The 27,518-nt window shown below is 38.1% G+C and overlaps 1 protein-coding gene across 2 annotated transcripts in view; it reads right to left on the bottom strand.

The window, feature by feature from the left end:
* The window catches only part of FMN1 (formin 1), a 124,123-nt gene extending 104,659 nt beyond the window's left edge, over positions 1–19,464 (bottom strand). For both annotated transcript variants that reach the window (XM_030949303.1, XM_030949304.1), the window contains exons 1-2: positions 17,944–19,464; positions 15,759–15,876 (exon numbers count right to left, since the gene is read on the bottom strand). In XM_030949303.1, the coding sequence (XP_030805163.1) occupies positions 15,759–15,876; positions 17,944–19,335 (1,510 nt within the window). In that variant the 5' untranslated portion in view covers positions 19,336–19,464. The remainder of the gene's footprint in view (positions 1–15,758; positions 15,877–17,943) is intronic.
* Between the last annotated feature and the right edge of the window lie 8,054 nt (positions 19,465–27,518).

Below are 27,518 nucleotides of genomic sequence, written 5' to 3'. Positions count from 1 at the left end.
GATCTTAACAAAAGATCTACTTTCTATGTGGGATTGCCCAATGATTAAAAATCTTTGAGATGTGGGTAAGAGAGTCATAATTCACCTATGATGACACAGACCTGCACTAGCACCAGAAGCAGATTTTTCACCATGTCTACCCATTCCCAACCCTCTGTTGCTTATTCTTTTATCTTGGCACAAATGTTTGCGCAATTAGAGAATGATGGAAGAATGCCTATGACTGAAATCTAACACAGCACAAGAATGAAATATTTTTTACAACAATTAAGTATCTGTCATTGTTGGCACATGTTTTTCATTGCTTCTAGCTGAAAGCTCTGAAACAAGTTCTAGAGATTGTTTTGTTTAAGCTTTGTTCTAAAGCAGAAGACAGAGAGTAGCAATTCTTTTACCATTTAGTTATTCCTTAAAAATATGCTTAGAAAGTACAAAGCTATGAGAACTAATAATAAAAACTACTTTCTTGAAACACTGCTATTGCATAAAACCAAGTGCATCATAAACTGATATACTATAACAGATTTAATAGAATGTCTACTATGATATAAACTGACATCCAACAGCATAAGTTTCTAATTTTATTATTTTTAACTAGAAGAAACTATCTATTGGATAGAAGCTGACACCCAGCAAAGTACTTTAATTCTCAAGCAAATGTTTATTTTTTTGTACAAAATATTATAATGAAAATCACATCACAATCATATTGTCTTGTATAATATGAAGTAACTCATGACCATTCCTTTTCTGTGTTTTGTGAGGTCACCTTAATTTAGTACAATTGTACACAGATAGTTAACATTTTAAGAAAACAACCTGTATACAGAGATACCAATCAGAATCATTAAAACATTGAAGAATTTGACTAGAAAAAAATAATTTCATTCATGCAATTCCAAAAATCAGTTCCTTATACTGGCAACAGAATAATGAAGTTTAACTATGCAGTGGTGTTGGGATGCTGCTTAGGGTGGTAAAAATCAAAACAGCAAAGTAAACAATAATGACATTTTAACAGAAGGAACTATAGGAGAAACAAAATATAAGTCAGGCTTTATAAACTACTTAATTCTTAAATTCCATTTAACTAAAAAAAAAATCATGTAGACTACACATAAAATCCAGAAATACCAATGTATCACTGGATGATTTGTCTAGGTTAAAAATTAACAATGCCAGAGTTGAAGAAATCTGATATGGCTCTGTAGCCAGCCTGATTCTCACATAACCACTGTAACTCATTTGGCCTTGTTAGCTAAGACACATGAACACCTGAGGGCAGCTCTCAGAGCCAGCCCAGACACAAGGCTGCAGCTGAACTGCACCTCCCACTTCCTGGTGCTGCCCTACCTTAGGGACCTTCCAGACTGACGGGGAGAAAAGCTTCTAATCACAAACCACAGAACGGCTGAGGCTGGAAGGGACCTCTGGTCTGCACCCCCACCTCTACCAGAGCTGGCTGCCCAGGACCATGTCAAAACAGCTTTCAAATTCTTCCAGGAATCTTCACTCTCCTCATCCTCTCTGGGCACCCTGTGCTAGTTTCTCAGTCACCTTCACAGTGAGAAATCATTTCCTGATGTTTAGTCAGACCTTTCTGTGTTTCAATGTGTGCTCACAGGATCATGATACCAAGCACCACCTGGGTCTCTCATTTTTACACCCTACATTATAGGTCCAAGCTGATCCTTGCGTCACAAGATGACTCTTCACCTAGTTTGTGCAATGTCAGGGTGGTTGCATTTTCATAAAATCAAACAATCATTAAGGTAGGAAAAGACTTCCAAGATCAAGTCAAACCTTTGAGCAAGTATCTCCATGACCATTAAACTGTATCAAGAAGTGACACATCTACTTATTTTTTGAATACTTCCATGGGTGACTGTTTCAGTGCTTAACCACACTTTCTTAATACCCAAACTGAACTTCCCCTGGTGCAACTTGAGGCCATTTCATCTTATCCTATCACTAGTTGACCGGGAGAAGAAACCAACCCCTGGCTATTACCTTCTTGCAGGTAATGAGCAACAGGTCTCCCCTGAGCCTTCTTTTCCCCAGAATAAACAACCCCAGCTACACTGGCTGCTTCTCATAGGACTTACATTCCAGATCCTTCATCAGCTTTGCTGCCCTGGACACACTCAAACACCTCAATGTCAATTTCTTGAAGCTTTGAATTCTTTTATTATGACACATAACAGAAGGCTGATTGTACAAATATCCTGCTGTACTTGCCTGGTCTCCAATGTGCCTGCAAGAAGACAATGGCTGTAGAGCATAAATTTACTTCTACTAACTTTGCATCAGCTGCAAATTCTCAAGTCTTACTTTTCCAGTACAATCCTATTGTTTTATTACAGTTTTTTGTCTTACTTTTTTCCTAATGAGTAGCTTGCTAAATGGTTTTTGATAGCAACATACATATTTCATATTTCCTTGTTCAACTGCATGTTCTTATAAGGTACTTGGGAAAAAACAAACCACAATTTTTGAAGTGACGAACTACATAATTATCATGATCCTGTTCTGCCACCCATTGATACAGTCAATATTAGAAAGTATCATAATTTCTAGTCATGCTATATTTTCTCCTTAAGTGCCACTGCAGAAAGAAGTAAATCTAATTGGTATTTTATCTGATTAAAAAAAAATTACTTTAGCATTGAACATTGCAAAGACAGAACCAGTGCAAACAGGATAACCTTCCTTCCCTAACTGTCATGTTTGCTATCAGTCTGCTTCATGATTTTAAAGTATGTTGTCTATATGGATCATATAAAGATAACACTGACTAAAACAATACCAGTCCATCCGGAAAATACATTATTTTCTTCATTATTGGGTACTACAACATTTGAAATACTCCAGTTAAAGCCTGGAATTAACATCTATACAAGTAATGGGCTGCAAGAAGGAAATTAAACTGTGTTTTAACTAGCTACCAAGTGCAAGGAGGAAGTAACTCTGTGTCCTGTAATTTCATCAAACATAGTATGTGAACAGATAAATAATTTTTGTTGAAGCACAATGGAAAAACTGAAGCTGCAACCCCAAACAGTTCAAAATAGTTGAATAAGGAAGATGGACACGATGTGAACAAAGAGCTTAAAGTGCTGTACAGCATCAGACATGGAATTTGTTATAGAATCACAAACATCTACTGTGTGAAACAACAGAGTATCACACATCATGAAACAGTGGACAAATGCCTATACCCTTATAGACATCAACATCTGCTAGAGTGAAAACTGTACAAATACACAGAGAACATTAGGGGTATGGTATATAGGTATGGCACCAGAAGTTTTATTCATGTTCTCTTAAATAGCAATTTTTAAATTAAAAAGTACCTGGAAACCAGAAAGTTGACAGATACCAAAACTTACATATAGGGAAAAAAGTAGTCCAATACAGGACAGCTGCCATTAATGGACAGCCTATCCTGATTAAGTTATACAAAAAGCACAGTCTTTTCAATAGTCACAGTATTTCATGAGTTTTGAATTTAAACACAAAAAACTTGAAACAAAGGAACATACATTCAATATATTGGGCTAATTTTTAAAGCAGTGCATTTTCTAAAATTTTGGCCCTGAAAGCTAATCTTGCAAATAAAATGTGTAACACAGGACTGCTTGAATCTACCCTTAACAATCATAAAAGCCAAGTATCTAAACAAGTAGAATATTCTAGTATTCATAGGTTTTTGGTATCTGAATATGAACAATTCCATCAATATTTATTGCCCCAACTGCTCAGCTTTATTATTTTTCCTGACCTTTTAGGATAAACATGCTCTCCAGGCAACATACCTGTAATTTCTGTGAGCCCATTTGGGACCATGGTTTCTACAGGGAAAGCTGAGTTACAATTCTGAAGTGCTAAGGATATTGCATGGACGGCTTAGTTTCAGCTGATTTCTTTAAAACACACTGAATTCCCAAATAAGTACACCTCTAATCCTCTTAGTTACAAATTCAAATGATCTTCAAAATGTGAACCATCTCTCTGTATGATCAGTATTGTCAACTGTGTTCAAGAAGTTACATAGGAAGAGATGAGCGCTAGGATTTTCTTCTTCTGTTTCACAAACAAGTCTAAGATGTTGTTTACTTATTTGTTTCATTAGGATGAAGGAAAAAACATGAGATTTTTATGGGACAGGCAAATACAATTTGCCCACTTGCCTGGTTTCCCAGCAGGCAGGAAATAACACAAGTGGCCTCTAACTTTAAGTACCTAAGAGTTTCTACAAAATTCTGCACGACCACCAGAGTCCTGGGAGGAAGAGACCACTTTGAGTGAGATTTAGGAATGGCACTCCCCAGTTCAGTGCCCCCACCAAGACTCCCGCAAATGACACACTGCTGTCTTGTTTCTCCTTTCCCTCTCACTTCCTGCTGAAACAGGATGGAGTTGAGATTTGGAGATGTCAAAAATAAAGATCACAGGTTGAGATATGAACAGTTTACTGGAAACAGCAATAAGAAAATGAACAGTAATGGCAACAATATTAATAACAAAAGTATACAAGACTGAGGGTGATTCACATGCAAAAATGCTCACCCTGGATCCTGAGACAATGAACAATGGAGCATGGCTTCCCCTCTCCTGCCATGCTTTTTTTGACTGGAAGCTGGAGTCCCTTTCTCCCACCCCTAACAATGACATAAGGTGGTATCAAATAACATTAGGGTCCTGGGTGAAACTAGAACATGAGGGAAATAGGAAATGCTTGCAATTGAATTGTGAGGGAGGAAGGTGTCTCAGACCAGACTGCTCAAAAGTCCATTTAATGGCAGTCTATACAGACAATATAACTTCCCTAACCTAAGACCACTAATGGTATGTGCAGGGAAATTCTAACAAGTTCCAATACAAGCTGCTTTAATTAATGCAAAATTGCCTTAATATCGTCTTATTTCCTACGAAGTATCCATGCAGCTGTGACAAACATAATTGGACTGTCATTATGAAACTTCAAAGGGAACAGGAGGGCTTCAAAGTACTTTGGATTTATTTCGTTTAATATGATGTCTACTCACATCAGCATCTAAATGGTGTTTCGTGGTAGAATTAAGAAGTAGTTCTTCACTGACATAATGTAAGAAGAGTTTATCCTGGTCATATGGTTTGTTTTTAAATCTTATAAGATAATCACACTGGATCCTCACCAACATCTAGTATTCCTAACTCAATTACAAAAAAAGGATCAAGAAAAAAGAATGAAAAACAAAAACAAATCTTCATCCCAACAAAATTTTAAGTCAGTAGATTGCTATTTTGTAATTCTATGAAAAGCGTGACAACAGGAAATTACCCAGTGAATAAACATACACAGAAAAATATAAATGCTTTGAAACATGCCTTATTCAGTATTGCCAGTTACTTCAGCAAACAACTGCAGAAGTGATATAGCCAGTTGAATGAGATATTGAGCAACCTGGGCTAGTGGGAAGTGTCTCTGGCCCTAACAGGGGAGTTGGAGCTAGAGGATCTTTAAGGTCCCTTCCAACCCAAATTATTCCATGATTCTATAATTTGATAATTCAAAAGAGCTGCTTAAAAGGAGCTTCTGAGTCATGAGCATTTGTTCAAAATGTCTTTCTTAAGCTTCACTTAAAATCCAGAAAAGGCCAATGCTCTGCATGTCCTGCTCTTGGTGTGTATAAAACTGAGTGAGAAAACAAAGACACAGCAGGGGTTATAAGTGAAATAAACTTCCAAATATCAGGTTAATATAGTTAATTCTTTTTCTTAAAGAACAATTAAACCTCCTTTTCCTTCAAAAGACAACCCTACCAATTCATTACTGGAAGGCAGCTCTGCCCATGGCAGGGGTGTTGGTACTAGATGATCTTTAAGGTCTATTCCAACCCCTTAATATACTATGATTCTATGATTACTAATGACATTATCAGTTAGTATTTAACTCTTGCATGGTTGTCAATGGGATTTTACTGTATTTCTTTGTCAGCCTTACATGTGCTGTTGTTCTGAATAAGGATCAGTGTATGTCCAAATAGTTTTCCATAACTCTGATGTTAAGATCTATGACCATGTTAATTTTCACTACTGTCTTTGCTCCAAAGACTATAGGAAAAAAAAACACTGCCAAATTACAACATGTCTAACGCGAGAACAAGAAGAAAGAAACCTAAATGCCACTCACTTTAGTGGGAGGGCAGCCATTGAAACTGAAGTTCCACAAGCTAGAATTCTGGAAACAGTTCCTGATGTCTTATAGAACTTCTGTAGTCTTACCAAGTTTTTAGTTCTTAACAGTGGTAGATATAGCAGACTCAGACTTTATGACTTCTATTCCATCAAGGAAAGATAAATACTACGTTTATGGTAACAAAAGAGACCAAAGAGTAGACAGAGACAGACAACGTTACACTGTTCCACCCACCTGGTGGTCCCTCCTTGTAAAGCTTTAGGTGAGCTAGAGACAAAGGCATAAGTAAGATTGTATTTAAGCTTCACTCAGAGAACTTGTACTTGACACTCATTAGCTTCATATTCTAGCAGGTAGTCTTGCACACCCCCTGCTGTTCATTTCATTACTAAAAATATATAACTGAGCTGGTATTTGCAGCTCCCCCTTATGTTTTTTTGTCTTGTAAAAAATTATGAACTGCTTGTGAACTGCCAAATTTCTGAAGTGTTGCTAAACACTAGCTCAGCCTATCAAATAGCAAGTACTTAAATAAATTTCTACCATGTAAAAATATCCCATGGATGTTCCTTGGCTAACCATGGGTCATATGCAACACTGTGAAAACAAAGCCACCTCTGTAGTACCCCCCAGTACCAAGAACAGGCCACACAAACCGAATACACTTAGAAATATTTCTGTAAAGCTCTCAGGTTGATATATACACAGAATATCATATGCTGATTTTATTAATTCCTCAAGACTTACAATTGGAAATAACAATCATGCTCACTCATTATTGTATTTTCATGTTGTGTGGTAAGGGAAGGAGACCAAAGCAGATCAGAAAGCTTAGAATTTTCTAAGAGATTAATTCCTTACAATCTGATTAGAAGACAGAAATTTGGGGTGGGAACACTTTGAAGAATTCCTCATTCTGTTTTTAATTTCCAAAACATGCATTTAAAAAAAAAAGTTTTAGACTGTGCAATAGCAGTGACTGATACTGCTGACATATGTGACAGGCAAAATATGCCACCAGGTGGCAGAAATAAAACATAAAACAAAAAAAATTCTTCATGATTAGTAAAGTATGAGACATGCTTCACTGTTAGTATGCAAAGAAAATACACACCAAAACATGTGTGCTTTTCCTAATGCAGAGAAAACTGAACATGAAATAAAATTTGGATGTTTTGGACAACCTACATAATGGAAATGTCTAATGTATGTTCAGTTTTATCATCACACAGAACTTTTCTGAACACAAAGCAACAACAATGTTTACAAATGTACTCAATACATGTTCATGAAAATCTTATGATACTGAGCGTGCTGCACTCTTCACCACCATCTCTAAAAGAAAAGATACAAGCATTCACTGGTCAATCTGGTGACATGAAAATTCAATCTACAACCCCAGAAATACTGGATAGGGTGGGTCACAATGTTTCAAAGGGAAATTTTCACTCTTCGAAACTGTTGCAAAAAGCAAATACACACATTCAAATATTATTCAGTATTATACTATTGTGTTCACAACTGTGCATTGCAAGAATTACCTTCTCTTCTTTGGCAATAAAAGAACTAACCTATTTAAATAATTTTAAATAAAATCTTACATGAAAACCTTTCCCACAGAAATCTCCATAACTCACATTTCAAGTAGATGGGTTACTCCTCAAACTTTACACAGCAATTTAGGAAACTTCTCTGCCATAATCTCAAAACTTCATGTAGAAAGCAGAAACTTTGAAGTTAAATGAACTATATAGCCACTTCTGGTCAGTACACTCATTTTTGTAAAAAGCCATACATATTAAACTTGGTGTGTGGAAATATGCAAAATAATGTTAACACAATTTAAAGGTAATTAGAGAACAAAAGCTAGAAAACTTGAGTGCAATCTACCCTTCTTGAGATGTACCACACCCTGCAGTATAAAGAAAATCATTAACTTATAATTGTACCGATTCATTAAATTTCAGAATAGTGAGGGTTTCTCAATGTTTTCTCCCTGCATGGTAACCCTTGGTCCCACTTTCAATACTCCCCTTTACTACAGCATTTGTCTTCTCCTCTATTTCCCCATGTAGTTCTCATCTTTAACCACCGGGTGTCAGAAGGGAACCTACTCACCACAGCTACACTTTTTAAATTACTTTTTATTTATTTTTACAGATGTATTGATGCGACCTTCCAGGCTCTCTCAGACTACAGTCATAAAACAGCAGCAAATTTTCAGGCTTTTGTTTCAATAAAAATACACACAAGAAACTTTCAAATTCTAAGTTGTTCCATCTTGGACTGGTTTTTATAAAGCATAGCCGCATTTAAGCATCCTTTTATAACTAGGAAATAAAAAATTTATTTATGTTCAAAGAAATTCACAAAATTACCTATTTTTTAGGGATAGAAGATCAGATAAAATAATACTGCATGTTGTTTGAAAACATGATTCTAATCCTCCTTCTCTCAACCCCATTCTATCTACTCCTACCCATCCTCTCTTCTTTAGTTACAGTAAAATGGAACTGTTTTACAGACCCAAAATTCCTTACATGGTAAGGATGCCGAATCCACATACTGGGAAAAGAGCAGATATCCTTCATTTGAGCTTAATTTTTGTTTTGGTTTTGGGTTTTTTTGTTTCATTTTTAAGATAAGGAAGAACTCTCCAAACCTAAAATTTCAAAAATTCTCAGCACCGTAAAGATTCCAGTGCGGTGAAAATATGGCAGACGTGAGAAGAGGAAACAAATGAAGAGGGACTTGTGGAAAATAAACAGCCCAAAACAAGCCAATAGTCCAGTATCCAAATACTGTCCAGATATTTAAATAATACAAACACCAGAGTAAGCCTACTACAGGACATGAAGTATCTTAACAATAGCCACTGAACTCTCCAAGAATAATATAACTGAATCCACATAAAAACAGCTTCCTATGGAAAAACCAGCACCCCCTTGATGGTCTGTGATGGAAATGAGGAAAATAGGTACTCCTCTTTCTGATTGCAAAGCAGTATAAAGCACTATTCAAAAGCAGTCACTTGAGTAACTTATCTGCCTGACCATTGCTCAGCTCTGAGGGGTTACAGTTACAGCTCATTTACCTGATAGCAGAGATGAATAGTTTCGCTTGTCATTTCACCCTCCCAGAAAGGCAACACTAGAGGTACTGCTGCTGGGGACATTCAACACGAATTCTTTCTCAATAAACATCCTACTTCCTACTTACAAAACCAATCTATTACAGGATCACGTTCACCAATGCAATATGGTAAACAAGTAACTCTTTTAACAGCACACATGAGGAACAGATTTATTACAGAGTATATGTCTGTGCCATAGCAGAGGGAGCAAATCTGGCAGGGCTGATATTGAATTTATCTGAAAAGAAATCCAAACAGCAGTTCTAAATGCAGGTGCAAATTTTCAGAAAGCATCACAACAAGCGAACAGCGAGACTGAAGAACAGGAAAGGGAATTCAGTAAAACTCAGAGGCACTTCTTTTATACAAAGGGCTTAATATATTTCAAAACAGAACCATGGAAATAAAACACAAAGTCATTCTTCTTGTGTACACAATGGCTCTTTCACTGTGTTTCAATTATATAACAAGAATCATCTTGTAAAACCCTGTGACTTTTGGGTCTTGGCAAAATTGGATTGCTCAGGTGCATAGTACAGTCCATATCTCAAAATTAAAACTACAGTAAAAGAAATAATTCACACAATTTGCCTTCATTATATTCAGGCAACAGATTAATCTTCTCACTAGGAAAATATTAAACTTAGAAATCAGCTTTCTACTCCAAGTGGACTAAAGCTGTTCTGTATGTGAATCTCAAGCCTGCTTGTATCCGTGGCTACACATGTATGTCTATCCAGACATGGCTCTGGATTCTGTAAAACCTGTCCTTGTTAGGCACCTGCTGCAAAACATGCACCCAGACTCAAAAACAATAGGTCTCCTAAAATTACTACATTTCTACAGAGAGTATGCATAACTAAAATAAAGCAATGATTTTTATTGAAAAACTGAAGCATAACTCTTCTTCCCTCTCACCTTGAAAAAATATAATCCTCAGTGTATGGAAAGGCATGGACATTTTATCCCATGGCCTTAGGTACAATTACCATTCTGGAACTGTGTGGCTGGTCTTGGCTTTGTTTTTAAGATTTAAGTTTGAAAAGTCAATATTCTTTCCTATTCTGCATCTCTATCTAATGCTAAGAGCCTATAAACAGAAAAGGAATTTAATTTGACTTGAAAAATAGGTCAGAATTCTTATCCTAATTTTACAGATGGATAAACTGTAACTTGGAAAGGTTCCCAAAACTTTCCTGAAGCCATTCCAGAAAGTAGTAAAAAAGAATGAAAATTGTACACAAACACGTTAACAACAAATATTCATCATCCACAGGTGCCTATCTTTTTGTTTCCTCTCTCAAGAGACACGGTATGAATGACTGTCAGCTGAGGTGGGGAGGGAAAAGTAAAGGATATTTTCGTTGCTTGATTGTTTTGGAGCATGGTTTTTGTTCGTATTCTCGAAGTAAATCTTAGCCCAATACCTTCTGAATCCATCAAATCATAGCTTTAGCTATGATAAGTAAGGGGAAAAAATGTCATTGTTACCCTAGAATACCACATGGTTACCAAAATCTGGCTTGTAATAAAACCCCCAGCTTCTCAAAAACACACAAGTGTATCTGTCTGATTATGAAACACTGAATTACATGCACCTGTCATGCCACACAATAATAATGCAGTAAAGTGTCATAAAATAATTTACAAAAACTTTATGCACTCTGAGGTCACATCAAATTGATCAGTGATTCAATCACAAAAGCACTACCTTGAAGCAATGCAAAATATCCTGTTTCTATACTACTGCTTGATCTAATTCCCTACAGTAAAATTTATAACAGAATCCCAGAACTAACACCACACTGAAATGAAATAAACCTAAATTACTAATTTTTTTTTTCTTAGGATGAAACCAACTGTTGGTAGCCACTGTTACAACTTTCTTCAGGACACTTAACATCAAGCATTGTCTTTCTTTCAAAGACAAACTGTTAAAGGCCACAAAGGAAGCTTATGTTAAAGGAAGATAATAAATCGTGCTCTTATCTCTCATCCTTTTGTTCCAACCCTTATACCTCTCTTTCTCTCACATAAGCTGGTTACTCCCTGCATTTGGGGCATATGGCCCTACATCATGGCCATACAGCGATTTTCTTGCTGAGAACTAAGAGTACAGGGGATCAAGGATTCGATTTATTTGAGACTTAGAATTAATCCTCTGCCACTATTTTGTATTTCATTAACCATTTACCCAGGTATTTTTTGTCTAATAAGACCTTTATCAGGCACCTCCTGATTTTCTAATTTGCCTTGAAATTGTGCTTACATCCTCACAGACTATTCCAGAAATTGTGGCACCATGGAGACAGAATTACCTCACTGCAGATTTAAAGATGATGAACAGACAGAGTGTGAGAAAATTAGGTTTTAAAATGTTTTAAATTTGAATTTAAAATAAAACTGAATGAAAAAAATGAAAAAACCTCACTAAATTTATTGATTTTTCAAATGGCTTTTTAAACATTTTCTCCCACAGGAATGTCAAATACTTCTCTCTGTCATTACTTTTTACATTTCTGTTTTGCTAAGCAAAAGACTAAACTCCTTCTGTTGTATATAAGAGAACTAGTTTGATCTTGAAGACTAAAATGATATTGTTAATAGGAATAACAGAATCTGTGTATCTATACCACCTTAATGTGGAGACTGTTCTTCAAACATAAGTAGTTTCAGGAGCTGCAGAACCCGTGCCTGAACTCTTTTTCTGGAACATGTGTTTGCAAGTGCTGATCAAGCTGTACACAGTAGCTGAGATATTCATTATATGTGGATTCAATGTGATGCAGTGTCACAGATGAATTTCTTCAGTATAGACATGAATTTGTCTCGTCTATCTGGCTAGATATTTTCACCACACATAATGGCTGACTTATCTTCCCTTCTGGCAGAGTTAATGCCTAAAAATGGGGGAAGTCTCTCCAAGAATTATGGAGGAAGAACAAAAAAAAAAAACTTAAAATGAAGGCAGAGGAACAGAAATTTAGGACCAAAAATATATGCACAGGAGTGTCTTTGATGGAAATTATTTCCATGGAATAACTATAAACTAAAGTACCCTTTTTCTAGTCTTCCAGCACATAAATGTAGTACAGACTTTCTGGACTTCAGCTATTTTAACTGGACTTCAAAAGAGTTCCAGTTTCTCTAGAGAACCATGCAAGCAGCTTGTGCTAATTACAGAGAACCAGCTGACAACACAGCCACTTGCTCTATGGAAACACATGCATTAAAGAATTAGGAAAACATAAATTAAACAAAAATATTGCAACATCATCCATTCAATTCAAAACTAACAACTCAAGATTCGGATACTGAAGGAGACAATATTATAACTGCATAAGCAGTTACCAAATGCATGAAAAAAACCCTGGTGCTCAGTTTTATCCCTAACTTCTTTCACTTCTAATACTCCTAACAGACCTAGTCAGCCTCACACACGTGTTCCTTGTTATGCCCGTTTGCTTTTCAGTTCCTTTCCCACACATCAAGCCAGACTATGAGCCTCAGGAGGGAGGTAGCCACTCCTCCAAGCTGCTGTGAGTCATTGTGATGTCTGCTGCATAGGCCAAATTAAGCCTGAATTTCTTGCTTCCACTAGGCAACAAGAACAATGAGGAAAAACATGACAAGGAGGTGAGAAAAGATCAAAAAGACAGGAATACTCTCCCTCAATATCCCTACCTTCCTATCATAGTTGTCATAGTGCATGGTGATGAAGAAAGTAAAACAAACACACAGTGTTAGAATTGCCAAAAAGATTACTGTATTCCAACTTTCAAGTTTTCAGTCTTAAATCCTATTTTATCATGACAAATGAAAAAAACAAACATGCTACCTCATAATATATGTATATATTTGTGTACCATGTTAGAAGTACAAAGATGAACGTTGACAAATTTATCTTTGGATATGAACATATATTTTGTCTAAGCCTAAAATAAAGCTGTGCTAAATAAATACTTACCTCATAATTCATTCTCTTATTATTGTTTTCATATACATTCCAATTGTTTTGGTAAATGAAACCCTTAAGCACAGAAATTAAAACACTAACAGAAATTATTGATTGAAAGTAAATAAAACAAACCACTTCAGCATTTTTCATTATATGGAAACAGGAATATCAGTAGAGGAAGACTGGAATCACAAACACCCCTGCCACACACAAGTTTTTGAACTCTATTCTGAGATCAAGAATTTTCATTTCATCTTAGTAGTCAGGACAAGACACTGAGGTAAGAAATAGGATTTTTGGTTTAGATGAGTCAATTTAAATAATGCAGATGATAAACTTGCATTATAGTTTATTTTTAAGAAGCTCACTTCTTAAAAGCGAGTCAAGAAACCTCTAACGTATCAGTGGCTGGAAGGGAATTTTGGATGCAAAGAGGCATAAGGGGAAATGCCAGCATACACATGCACTTTAAATGTACCTACTGCTATCAGAGAGAAGATTATGAATTTAGAAGTTTTGCTGTATTGCCACATTATTCATAAAAAACCCCACAAATCCCAGCAATAAGACCAGCATTGAATACGAACCCTATTCCTATAACTGTATCACCACAACTCATGAACAGCACCTTGCTCCACTTGTAGGAGAGACTATAATTTCATTTTTGTGCACAATGCTTTAGAACAGAGGCACAAGTCCTCAGATCAGCCAATCTAAGTGATCCATCATGTGCTACTTGCAACTGCTTTCTGGGCATCCCTCAGTAGCTGAAAGAAACCAACCTGCCAATCTCTGTGGCACACCTAGAACTTCACTGCAGACTTAACATAGCCTGAACATGCAAACACAGCCTTTGCCTATTTCCTTTAAAAGCACTGCTTACATCTCATCCCAGCTGATTCACCAGTGGTTTGTTTTCATTCAAATCCCTCTGCCAGACGCTGGAGCAACTAATGAACTGCAGAATCTGGTCTTTAAAAATTTGACTTAGCAAACAAACCATCAACATGTTGATGACACTACCACCCAAAATATCACAGTAACAAGAGTAACAATTTACATGGGCTCTAAGCGAGTCTGTCTTTCCTATTCAAATTTCAAGAAAGCATGACCTAATTCCTCTACAAGTAGTAGAATCTGGAGCTTTTGTTAATTCAGTTTTCTTTCTTTCTTTAAGCATATGTTTTGCCACAGATTATTACAGTCATTAGAAGGAAAAATATTTATTTGGGTAAAATGAAATATGGCAAGCATATAGCCTATAATAAAAATCTAAGAGTAACATCAACTTGCCAACAGCTGAATACCTGTCCTGGTCATCTAAGTAATAGACTCCCAAATTCAGACCAATCAGATGAACCATAAATTCAATTCTATCTATTTAATTCAATTCTATATATTAGAACCATGATATTTCTGTCAAGCCAAGTTTTCTCAATCTTGCAAGAACTTTTACACTTCCATTATTATTCCCACATTACAAAAAAAGAAAGATTAATGCAGAGAAAACTGAAAAAAGAGGGAGAACGACTAAACCATAAAAAGCAGTAGACAGAACAAATAGGAGTACTGTTTCTCAAATACAAGGTCAGATGGATATCCACTGGAATTAGAAAGAACCACACAGCATTACTCTGAACAATTTCTCACAGCCAAGTAGTATAAAAGGGGTTTTTTAGTTCAATTTAATGCTTTCTAGGTAATATTTTCTAAAATCTCCAGGTATCTGAAGAAGAGATGGCCTATTGTCTTTCACTTTAATATTTCAGAGTATTCCTCAGTTTATGGTTAATTTCTGAATATCAAGGACTTCCTGTTTTACATTCAAGAATATAAATTTGAACCAGAGTTCTGGTGGCTAAAATAATCACTTTCTCCCTTGTAAGTATGTCATGTAAATATCTAAACAACAAAAAAATCCAATAAATATTTTTCTATGAAAAGCTTATCTGATAATTAGCATTGCACTTTGGACATATCCTTTCATACACTTGCATAGGACAATACATGTGGCTAGCTATAGAAGTGGCCTGACTGGATATGAGCACTCCTCTGTTCATACACATGTTGCAATAATGGCGTTGTTTTCATTCTGGACAGTACCTGAAGAAAATCGGCAGCCAGACCAGAGTTCAGCAGGGGGCTACCTCCAGCAACCAGGCATCAGAAAAGGCAGTCTCTCAACTACTATCACCAGTCTGTCACTCATTTGAACAAAATACCACTGGAAATGGATAACCTAATTTATCAAGAAAACCTACTTCTTTCCTCACAATTTATACAGGCAATTTTGTACAATATTTAGCCATTCACATTTAAAAATCAGATGCAGAATTAACAAATAGTAGTAAACCACACATACGAAGCATAAAGTCTGTTTCTCCAGATAAGAAAATACTGTGACTTATCACTATCTCTGTATCAAACAAGATCAAAAATGTCAGCAACTAATTTCTGCAAATGCTTCACCTCTTTGTTTTATTTACCTGCTTCTGTGTACTTCAATCCTACTTTTACTTCTTCATGATTTGCTTTTGGTGGCGGCCAGACAGTCTGGAGTCTCCCTGGAGTCTTGTCATCTTGCTCTGAGGGACTCAGGTCAGGCTGTTAAAATTACACAGGAAAAAATTAAACTCTGCAGTATCAATTGATTCCAAACAGCAACTGCCATGCTCAGCTCTACACATGTGCCCCAGAAAGATTATTTGTCCCATTCTACTGGCTGAAACAGTGCTCGGTTGGAAGGGACACAAATTAATCAGTGTAGAAAAATGTTTTTGAGAAGGAAAGTAGCATAAGACATGTGACATGCAGTGATTTGTTGAAACTGTTCACATCAGTGTGGAGAGCTGTCTATCCTTTTGTGAAACACAGAGGTGGTCATGAATGCTAGTGTTTTTTCCTGTATCTTTCTTCCAGAGTTAAATATTCCATAATGTGCTCCTCTTACAAGTAAACATTAGAGCAATTCACCTAAGAGAGCATTTGACAATATAATTTTCTGGAAGGAGAGCTAGTTTATGAAATTCCTGCCCCACCCCCTGCAAATTGCTCAGTCCACATACCAGGTAATACCGCCACATCAAAGTAATGCTGCAGCTGTTAATGGGACTGCACTGTCAACTGGAATGCTAAAATAGCTCTTTAAATGGGGAAGGGGTGGAGGTGGAATGACCCACTAAACAAGCACTCTTTTAGGGGGATTTTTTGGTGGTTTTTTTATATCTCCAATATTTCTGTAATCTGATTTTTCAACATGTTACCACAAGTAATTGCACAGACACGACTGCAACAACAGTGCAACCCTGTAGAAAAATGGCCCCATAAATGGCCCACAGGAGCAAGGACAAGGAAAGGCTAGACCCCTAGGCTCTGGCTTTGCTCTGAGAAAATACGCATTTGCACTAGAGCGGACATTAAGCAGACATTTATAAAAGCCACTCCTGCTGACTGCTGTGCCTCCTCCCTCACTGTGTGTGATGACAGCTTCCCAAATAGGTTTGCTGAGAGCCACAGGAACGCTGACGCCAGCACAGCCACTGGTGTAAGCAGGAAGGAGCAAGCCAAGGATGGGGAGGGCACACTCAGACTGCACTTGCTGTACATTCCACAGTCAATGAATACCTGTTTTCTCCTCCCCACAGGTAATTTACTACAAACTGGTATTATCAGTTTACCCAAGCGTTGACCAGGATTTTTTACGTGTTTTCTTTCTTATATTATGCAAGAATAAATATTTGAAAGAGAGTATAACCAACACAGAAAACTAATTTATGTAGCTTCAGGTTTATGGTCCAATCCTGAAAATAGAATCCTTCAAGCAATTCCCCCTTCAGCCAACAAGAGTCTCCTGGGCTGATTACATCTGCCAAAGATGTGGCTGTAAGAACTTTGGGTTGGGGGAATGCCAACTCAAAGGTTACTCATTTAATTAAAAAGTTCAAATCATATTCAAAGCTATTTATGATTGTATGAAAACTTTGCATTGATTTTTTTTCATATAATAACTACATCTCCATATGCCTAAGAGCATTAACCTTGCAAACACTTATATTAATCAGAAACTTGAGTTGTCTAATTGAAATCACTAAGTTACACCTGGATAAGGTTAAATGCTTATCAATATTTGAAAAGCCAGATATGTGCATGTAAACAAGGAAAAAAACCTTCCTGTTCTATGTCTTGACCTGAAAATCACCCATAACTTCTTGTAACAACTCTTATCATACAATTATTCCTACAGGTAAAATGAAATTCTACTTATAAAAATAAAATACTCAATGAAAGAAAACAGAGCGAGATTCAGAAACTGTTAAATAATACTATAGTAAATATCTGCAGCATCAAAATGATTTAAAGCCATAATTAAATATGGAACACTGTCATGTAGAGATCTTTTAATATCAGAAACTGATTGCTAAGTTCTCACTTCTAATTGAGAGGCTTTTACTGTTGCCATCAGTTGTGGCTGAATTCTGCTTCAACTGCAGATGATCAAAAGTTCTGACAAATTAGCCCCAAGATTTCCTCGGCTGGGAATCCAAAATTTGAGATTTCCAAAAGAGAAGCAATTCTGACATTTTGACCTTAAGTCCCCACCAAAAATATTTAAACAAGAATATTTAATCCTTCTACTTCCAGATCTTAGGAAAAAAAAGTAATTCAACCTACAGATTTGTCTGATGGTCCATCCCCAGGTTTTGATTTTGACCTTTCAAATACAGCTTTCAAGGACTCTTTTTCATTTCTCATTTTGCGTTTCAGGGCTTCCAGCTCTGAAGGATCTGCAGTTGTTTCTTTCTTGGGAGGTCGCGTGAATAAGGCTTTAAAGGCATCCAGTGCAGATTCAGCAGGGCTTGATTTTATCTCCTCAGAGGGAAATCGTGGTTCTCTTTTGCTAGAGGCTTTGTTCTCTTGAGCTTCATCACTGTCCTCGGTCTCCCCAGATCCCTCAGCAGAGTCCTCAGTTCTATCTTCATTCTTGGAGACGTCTATGTTTAACAAGTGCGAGAGTTGTTCTAGGAAAGTGGGATTTGCTTTAGGTTCAGATGATTTTTTTTTAATGGTCAAACCTGATGCAATATTGGATTTCTTAACAGGCTGTCGTAATTTAAGCAGAGCTAAATCATTCTCCCTTGGTTTAATTTCTGTAACAGTTTCCCCATCTTCTGTGGTTAGTCCCTTTTTCCTGACACGTAGTCCACTGAAGAAAGCAGGCAGCTGGAAAGTCTTTTCAGCCAGTGCTGTTTTTTGGAGTGATATATTATCAACGGAAGGTCTTTGTTCTTCATCTGAAAGTTCTTGAGGGCATTCCCCTGTAGCAAGCAAATGAGTGAATTGCTCATCCATTAACATTTTGTCTTTTCCATTGGAGTCATACTGTAGAATACCGTCCAGCTCTTTTGGGAGCTGGTTAGAGAATGGTGGGTGTAATTCAATGTCGTCTGTATCCACAGTGCCATCACTATTTCTGTGCCCTTCTGATTCTGACTCTTCCTTATTTTGATTGCTGCTGTCCAAGGCCTCAGCAGACAAAGCAGCATTTTTTAGCCCATATTTGCTTGCATTGTTCTCATCGGTGTCTAGGTCCTTATTCTCCGTGTCCGATTCTGTGTCACTTGTTGTATGAACCAAAGTACCTTGTACGAGAATAGCATCCTTGTCATCATTGTCAGATTCAGACAAAGAAGGCTGAACAAACCTCAAATGCTGAAGAAGTAATTCATTTTGGTCAGCTAACTCCAGCTCCAGGCCTGCCTGCCTGCCAGACATTGGGTCAGCCTGGCCACTGGTACTATCCACGTTGTGCTGATTTTCTGAGTCCTCATTACATCCATTATCATTCCTGTCATGCCAGGTGTTAGCGTGAGCATTTACATTGCTGTGCAAAGGTTGAAATGCTTTAAGAACTGTTTCTTCTGTAGGAGCTGTAGATTCAAGCTTAGTTGTAAGTCCAAACAGTGTTTTCACAGAAAATGTAGTGAGTGAGTCGGGGTCGCTTTCTGCTGTGTTCTTCAAGTCTAAAAGCTGACTACAGTCAGGCATCCCATTATGTTCTTCCATGTTGCGTGAAGCAGAGAATAGTTTCGCTCGCAGCAGTGCTGCTGACTGCTGAGCCAACACTTACTGCGCGCATTCAGGCTGCCGGCGGGGCCGGCTGCCGGCGCTGCAACAGGCGGCCCGGCCCAGCCCGGCCCGGCCCGCGCTGGCCGCCGGCCTCCCGCGCTCCCGGCCGGGCCGCCCCGCCGCTCCTTCCGCCCCGGCCGTCGGGGCTCCCGCTTCGCCAAGGGAGCAGCAAAACGACCCACCGTAAAAAAAAACAAAACAGTTCTCGGCGGCGTCTGGAGCTTGTTCCCTCGCGCAAGAGGGGTCTGTCCCAGCACTAACCTCGGCTGAAGCCCGGCCGATGGTCCCCCAGGGCTCCGCACCCCGACGGGCTGCGCGCCCCCGGCAGCTACAGCAGCCGTCCCGCCGGGCCGAGCGCGCCGAGGCTGCTCCCTACTTCCTTGTCCCGGTGCGCCAGCGCTGGGTGGTTTTCAGCAGAAAATTCCTGACGGATTCCTTTGCATAGTCTTTCCACTAGGATAAAGAACTTCTTTTGTAAATCCATAATCACCAAAAAACGTCAAATGGAAACCCGAGCTAACGACTCTGAAGCTTCCTGTGCCCCCTCCTGAAGCCCTTGGAGAGCCCCCAGTGCCCGGCCGGGCAGAGCCAACTCGGGTGAGCGCCCTTGAAGCAGAGGAAAGTAGGAAAAAAAAAGACTCTCTTCCGATTTGCTGGAGGTTTCATCTGGAATGCAGATTTCAGCCTCCAGGGCCACGAACAAAAACCAACGAGACTGGTTTCATATTACCACTGTCCTTGCCGTGCACAGCTCCTGCGGAGAGGTGCACGCAGGTACTTATCAGAGACTGCGGCCGCGCCCAGGGACCGGGAGCGCCGGGCGGCGGGAGAGCGGCCGGCGCCCGGGAGGGCCAAATTAACTGTTTAGGAATCGGACAGCCTTGTCCATCCACGGCACCAGCCTTGGATGGGTCCGAACCAGAACAATCTCTGCTGACATATTCTGTGATGATTTTCACAGACTTTACTGCTATATGCGTGAGATTTGTTTAGTTGAAATGAACAAGAACACTTGAAATTTACAAAACTGTCTAACTCAACGTTAACAGAAACTACCAGGGATACTATGTGTCTTTTTGGCAATACAGATGGAGAAAGTACAAAAGACTCTTAAGCACTGTTGATATTCAGAAAGTCAGTAACATCTGGAGCAGGTTTCCATCGCAAGTCTCCACTTTCCCTACTTTTTTTTTTATTTACTCAAGTTAAAGGGTCGTTCTACAGTCATACATTTACCTGTGATGAGTAATCTTAAGCAAGCAACATGGGGAAAGCTGTCCTTCACAGGGAAATCAACTACAGATCACACTGCTGTATGTGATTACCAAAAAAACATTTACTAAAAAGCTGAATAATGCAGCCAACAAGCAACAACAAAGTATTCCAACATATTTAGCTTTTGGTTTGATGTTTAAAAATGTAGACTGTACAAAAAACATTTGTCAACAGCAAAAGCAAAAGCCATTGGTATCTCCTGCAGGAACAAAGTTTCCTGAAGATCAGATTGTAATACTAAGGGCTTGAATGAAGCTTACAGACACCTTTTCAATTAGAGGGTTGTGTGCATACCTATAGACAAAGGGCATTGGAATCATTCCCATCTTTATCTGTGATTTCACAAGGAGCAATGTCTTCTGCCCTGCTGCCTGGCATTTCCTTAGCAAGCCCTGGACTTGCTTCTCCGCTATGCTTAATCATCAAGTGCCAAGGTCAGAAACAACTGACAGGCTCCCCTGGTTTCTAGGCTTAATATCACAAAAGGAAGCTCTACGTAAAGAAAGAGACAGAGTCCTTACCAACCCCCTATGCCAACCTATTCTTAAAATTCCAGGACTTATAAACAGGTGGAAGGAAGCGACCACAACACTGGTGACTTTCTCCAAGACAAAATTTCTTCAAGGCAAATCTAAAGCAATTCTATATTCCTTTTTATGGTAAAATAAATGGGGCAAAGTGACCATACTGAGCCAAAGTTTTCTACATTTAAATGCACATCTGTTTTTATGTTAAATGACATGATTAATTGTTCATTGTTCTGATAAATTGTATGGTTATGTCTTGCTTATTTATTTATGTGCCTACTTATTTGGGGTCATGATACCTTTCAAACTAAATATACTGATTCAGATTATGCCAAAATATTTATTCATCTGTTTATATTAACAATAGCCCCTACTTAGAATGAAACTTCCCTGTAATAAAAAGGGTCACCAAGCTGTAACAATCCTATGAGTAGAAGGTTGATGATTACAGCCACTATTTAACTATTTAAGGTTTAAATGGACTTATGAAAAGTTTTGTTTAAAAGTGGACTTAAAACAGGAATCTCATACTTTATGTCTAAACAGCATCCCAACAAAATATAACAGACCAGGATCAAATTAGAAGTGAAAAGAATGGTGCTTTTAGTGTAAAGCTTAAGTAACACAATATATTGAGGTGCTAGAAATCCCAGAGTTGAACAGTGAATAATTAAAATTCCAGAAGCTGAAATATACTCTATATAACCAGAGGTAATCCCACAAACGTGCAGAAAATACTGCTTTATGTGTACCTCTTTTTGTAGTAAACTCTAGGAAGCGTGGAGAAACTTTCAAGCTTTTTGAGCTCCAGGACTAACAAGGAAATTCATCTCCACATATATGCCTGGAGAAATACTCAAAACCTGAAAGTCATGGTGATGAATGAGTCAGCCAGTCTCTGAAATTCATCACACAATCCATAAACTCTCAGCCTAAAATATGGCTTTTGTAGAGACCTTCTTCCTGCATTCTGATGATCAGCCCAGTGCAGAGCCTTTTAAGGGACTGAATTGGTTACTTACTCAAGAGTGTTTCTGGGTAAAACACATACATCAGTATGTGGCCTTACAAATTTTGATATAAAAAAGAAGTCATAATTGTGACATAAAATGAGATGGAGTCAGTTTGTTGGTAGAAGTGTTTTAATGCTGGGTGGATCTATCTCATAAGGACAGTCTCTCTGAACAAGCTTTAATACTGCGTCTAAAGAAACAACTTCAAAATCTTTAGAAAAAATCAGTTATAATTATGTTACAAGCCTCTTTACTTAATAAAACTGACAAGTCTCTGGTGCCTCAGAAAAGCCCTTAAAACTTGTCATAGCAACTTTCAAGGCAGTCAATGCACTAATTATACAAAAGGACAACCATTCCTTACAGTTTAAAGCACATTTAACAATCCACACCCTTTTTGACCTACATTTCATCACAGACAGAAGTCACACCCACAACACACTCTAGTTCTGTTCTTGAGGTGTCTGAAAGCTCACCTGGAGTAGGTTTTAAAATTGGCTTTGAAGAAAACACACATTAAGCCAGAATAAGGTCATCTAATTTCTACCACTATCATATTGCAGGGCTCAACACTTCCTGACCCCTTATCTATTCAGATTGCCTTTTCAGATCACTGTAGTAACAAACTAGATAAACATGAACAGGACAGAAAGACACTCTACAAAACAACAAGATTGCTAAACTGAAAACATGTATTCTACTGTTTTTTTTCAAAATAAAGAACCCCAAATCTAGAAAAGTTTGCATAACTTCTTGAAAATAATCACAGAATCACATATGGACCAATTGCATCAGGCTTCAGAAGAGCCACGAGAAGCAGCAGGCTCTGTTTGTAGCTCAGGTGGCTTGAACTGATCTGAAGTTCAGCTGACACAGTCTGCCCTCTGCCCTGTCCTCAGCCTAACCTTCACTGTGCAGGTTGATAATGGTCTTAACATGCCTCTGCTCTCCTGCTCTCCTGCTGATTACCACATTTTAAACTTAGTATTTTAACCTGTTAAATGCTCTAAAGGAGGAGAGGCAGGGAAGATAGAAGAAAAGCTATAAGGCCTTGATTTTCATCATTATTCTCAGCGTTGTTACCTCACTTAGACCATTATGTGAGCAGCTTTCCTGAGTTTTGATGGAATTGGGTATCACCAACATAACTGCTTTAAATTTAAGTAATTAATTTAGATGTAGCAACAGAAACATGGACACAATAATTCTTATCAGAATTCAGCAATACATGATGTTAACAGAATGTGTGGACACCAGACACATTTGGTGAAGGTGTCTGTATAAATCCATCTGTATAAATGCACAGTGTTTTTTAACATTTTCATCTAAATTCTGATTGACATTGAGATATGGACTACTTTAGAGAATTTGAAAAAGCACTGTAATAGCTATACAGTTATAAAATCAGAAAGCACATTAAGAAACTCAGTTTACTATTTTGCAGGAGTGCATACTGTATATTGTATCAATAAATGTATGGAATATTAACCTGTAAAACCTATCATATGAAAAAGCAGTGGTAGATCTGAGACAGAAATTCCAGAAAGATATATTGATGGGTCTGGTTAATATGAGCAGACATACAAGTAAAAAAGACAGGGAACAGAAGATCACTATAAGCTGTGTAAATAAGCTAATGAAGATCTTTGTACATTAAGGCACAAAGGCTGGCACTTAGTGTTACAAAGAATGGAGATGAATTTTTAATCCTTTTCCTTTTATAGGTTACTCTCTTTTCATCTTCTTTTCATTTCAACAGGCCTTTTGCTCCCCATCTACAATGTGATATAGTAGTTTAAAGCTTAAACAAAAAGCTTTATAAAATAAAATCCTCATAGTTGCATTAATTTACCATAATTTTGTAAGTAATTACTAACTGTTAATTGCAATTTTAGCTGCATTTTCACATCTCACTAATGTGCTTTTTTATCTGAGATGTAATGCTGTATAAAAATGGGGTGGAGTTTCATTTCTATTTTGTTTCATTACCTTCCATATCTCTTTATCTTCTCCCCGCCTAAGGTTTAAAATCTAATGCAAGATCTTTTTCCATGCTGCTGGTGTAGATTGTGCATTTAAAAGTTCTGAGTAGAATTCATTCACTCTCTCTCTCACCTACATTATCTACCACCTTCCAACTAATAGAAATATAGAAACATCTTTTCAACAATGTAATGGACAAGCTGGAGAAGTGGGCCAATGGGGATATTATGGGGATAAACATGACCAAGTGCAAGGTGCTGTACCTAGCTCAGGGCAATCCCTGTTATCAACACAGGCTGGGGATGAACAGCCCCAGAGCAGCCCTGCCCAGAAGGACTTGGGGGTGCTGCTGGGTGAGAGGCTGGACATGAGCCAGCCATGGGCACTGCCAGCCCAGAGAGCCAAACGTGTCCTGGGCTGCATCCAGAGCAGCGTGGGCAGCAGGGCCAGGGAGGGGATTCTGCCCCTCTGCTCTGCTCTGCTGAGAGCCCACTGCAGGGCTGCATCAGCTCTGGGTGCCAGCACAGGAAGGACATGGAGCTGCTGGAGTGACTCCAGAGGAGGGCCAGGAAGATGATCAGAGGGCTGGAGCACCTCTCCTATGACAACAGGCTGAGAGAGCTGGTGTTGTTCAGCCTGGAGAAGATAATGGTCTGAGAAGACGTTACAGCACCTTTCGGTGCCTGAAGGGAGCTACAAGAAAGCTGGAGAGAGACTTTTACAAGGGCTTGCACTGCTGGGACGAGGGATAATGACTTCAAACTGAAAGAGAGTAGGTTTAGATTAGATATTATGAAGAAATTCTTTGCTTGTGATGGTCATGAGGCACTGGAACAGGCTTGTTAGAGAAGATCTGGATGCTCCATCCCTGGGAGTGTTCAAGGTGAAGTTGGATGGGGCCCTGTGCAACTTGCTCTAGTGACAGGTGTCCCTGCTCATGGCAGGGGAGTTGTAATTAGATGATTTATAATGTCTGTTCCAACCTGAACCATTCTATGACTCTATAATTCCATAAGCAAACACTAGTGTATCTATAGATGCACATACACAATTATATTATACATTAATGTTAGGGTGCTCCTAATCCAGAGCAAGCAGAGCTTTTCAATAAATAGCTTTTTCATATTGTTATTATTATGAATATAAGTGCATTTTAAAACAATAGTGTCAAACTTTTGATCAGTCAGGCTAAAGGTTTTCTTCCAAAAGCAGAAAAGTGCCATAGATAACATGATAGGGTGTAGTGCAACTGAGAATAAATAAATTGGTCCATTTTAGATGCTATTTCCTGGGACCATGATCTTAGCTTCAGAATTGCTCTCCAGACACTGGCTCCTTTTTTACCACAATTGTCTTGCTGTCCAGTCTGATGAGTGCACAGGGAAGACAATATCTGGGTGCAACGTCCCACCCTGAAGAGGAAGGGAACACCCAAGGGTTGTTGTCACCAGAGCAACTCATGCAGCCTGGTTTTGGCCACTATCTTTCTTACAGGCTACTTCTAGCAGGGCTGCAATCCAAAGAGATTCTGTTGGCAGCAACTGCTGCAGCAGCCTTCTCATTATTGTTCTTTTGGCAACTCCTCCTTCAATCCCATGGACTCATCTTGAAGAAGAAAAATAATCTTGGAGATACAAGGGCTATGTAATTCCACTCGGAATTCTGTCCTGAAACAGAGTCACAGGGAGTGAGCTGCAGGATAAAGTGCCTTGGTGGGTCCCTAGCAGCCCATCAGCCCATGTTGAACACACTTTTTTAATAGAAATTAAGACTTTTGTTCTGAGTATTTTAAAAATAATGGAAAAATATTCTTTCTTTTTAACTACAAGAAACTGAAATTACTAAAATTTTTTATAGTGCAATTATTTAGATTTTTAGACATAAAATATTTCTTTAAAAATAGTAAAAAAGATGGAAACATACTGTTTACTAATCTCAGATATTTCTTATTTTACTCAAAATGTTGTTCTTCAATGGCCTTCATTTGTAACTCCTCTTGCTCTATACAAGGACTTTTAAATGCAGTCAGAGAATCCTCAAGGAATATATACTTCTTGTTGTAGCAGTGATAACAGCTATGTCACTGTTTCAGTTCTGTTATTTGTTTTCATCTCAGCAATTTATTACAAGGATAAACCTGTACCTTCATACTGATACAAGATTATTCTAAATAATTATTTTAAGAAAAGAAAGTTAGGACAAAAAATCAATTTTATAACAAGCTCAAGAGAATACCAACAGTGATTGTAAGCATTAAAAAGCATTTTAAATGTACTTCTAAATCCACCAATAGATGTCACTCTTACACAATTTTTTCTTAGTGTTTCTTTGCACAAACTCTATTATGTAATCTAGTCTTTAAAGCAATTTCTTCCAACCATTCAGTCATTTCCATGTTTCTTTCCTCTTCTTCTACATTCTGTTCCCTTTCCTTCTGCAAAAATGTGTCTCTGTAGGCTGCTTACTGCTCACCCTGGCAGCATGTAAGGATTTCCAGCTACATTAAGCTGGCCTGACCTTATGATGAACTCAGGTTGCCCTCTGAAGCTTCATTGTTTCATACCCCAGGAAGTTGAGAAACTTTTCCTGTCAAGATCATGGCCAGTCTGGCTCCAGTGCCAGTTCAGCTTCTCCAAAACTCTGAGAAGCAGCAGCCTGGCTCCCAGTGCTGCACACATGCACGGGAGCACACACGCATGCACATGTACACAGGTGCAAACACAGAGCTTGCTCCTGCAATGCATTTCCAGGAACCAACTAATTTAAACTAAACACCCATCAAGATTTTAGAAATGGCACATCGTGTATCTTAATCTATTTATATAATTTCAAACATTTTCCATATGTATTGCTCTCAGCTGCACAAAGACATATGGACTCACAGACCATCTGGAAAACTGTATCTCATCCAAAACTTTGCAGTTTGTCAGATATTTTAGAACATGCTTTTAGACTGACCTGAAATAAATGCATACCAAAAATGTAATTGTATATAATAAATGCTTGTTGAAATCCAGTATAGCATGAATACAGTCCTACTCACATTCAGTTCCAGGCTCAGATGCAACACACTTCCGTTGATCTTCTCCTTCTCATTTGAATGAGGAAATGAGTTTGGTTGTCCCAGTCTACAATCCAGAACCCACGTATCTTCATCTCTGCTTGTCACATCCAAACTAGTCAGCCGCTCAGTGAAGTCATCCTTTAAAGCAGACTCTGCTGGGAGGTCCAAATGAAATGACATTAAATTAAATAATCTGCACATAATCCCTGCATACAAAAAGTTCTGTATCTCTTTGAAACTCTAGTACACACTACCAAT

The sequence above is a fragment of the Camarhynchus parvulus genome, chromosome 5 (assembly GCF_901933205.1).
Source record: "Camarhynchus parvulus chromosome 5, STF_HiC, whole genome shotgun sequence".
NCBI classification, from domain to species: Eukaryota; Metazoa; Chordata; class Aves; order Passeriformes; family Thraupidae; genus Camarhynchus; species Camarhynchus parvulus.
This window is presented reverse-complemented; position numbering and strand designations above follow the sequence as displayed.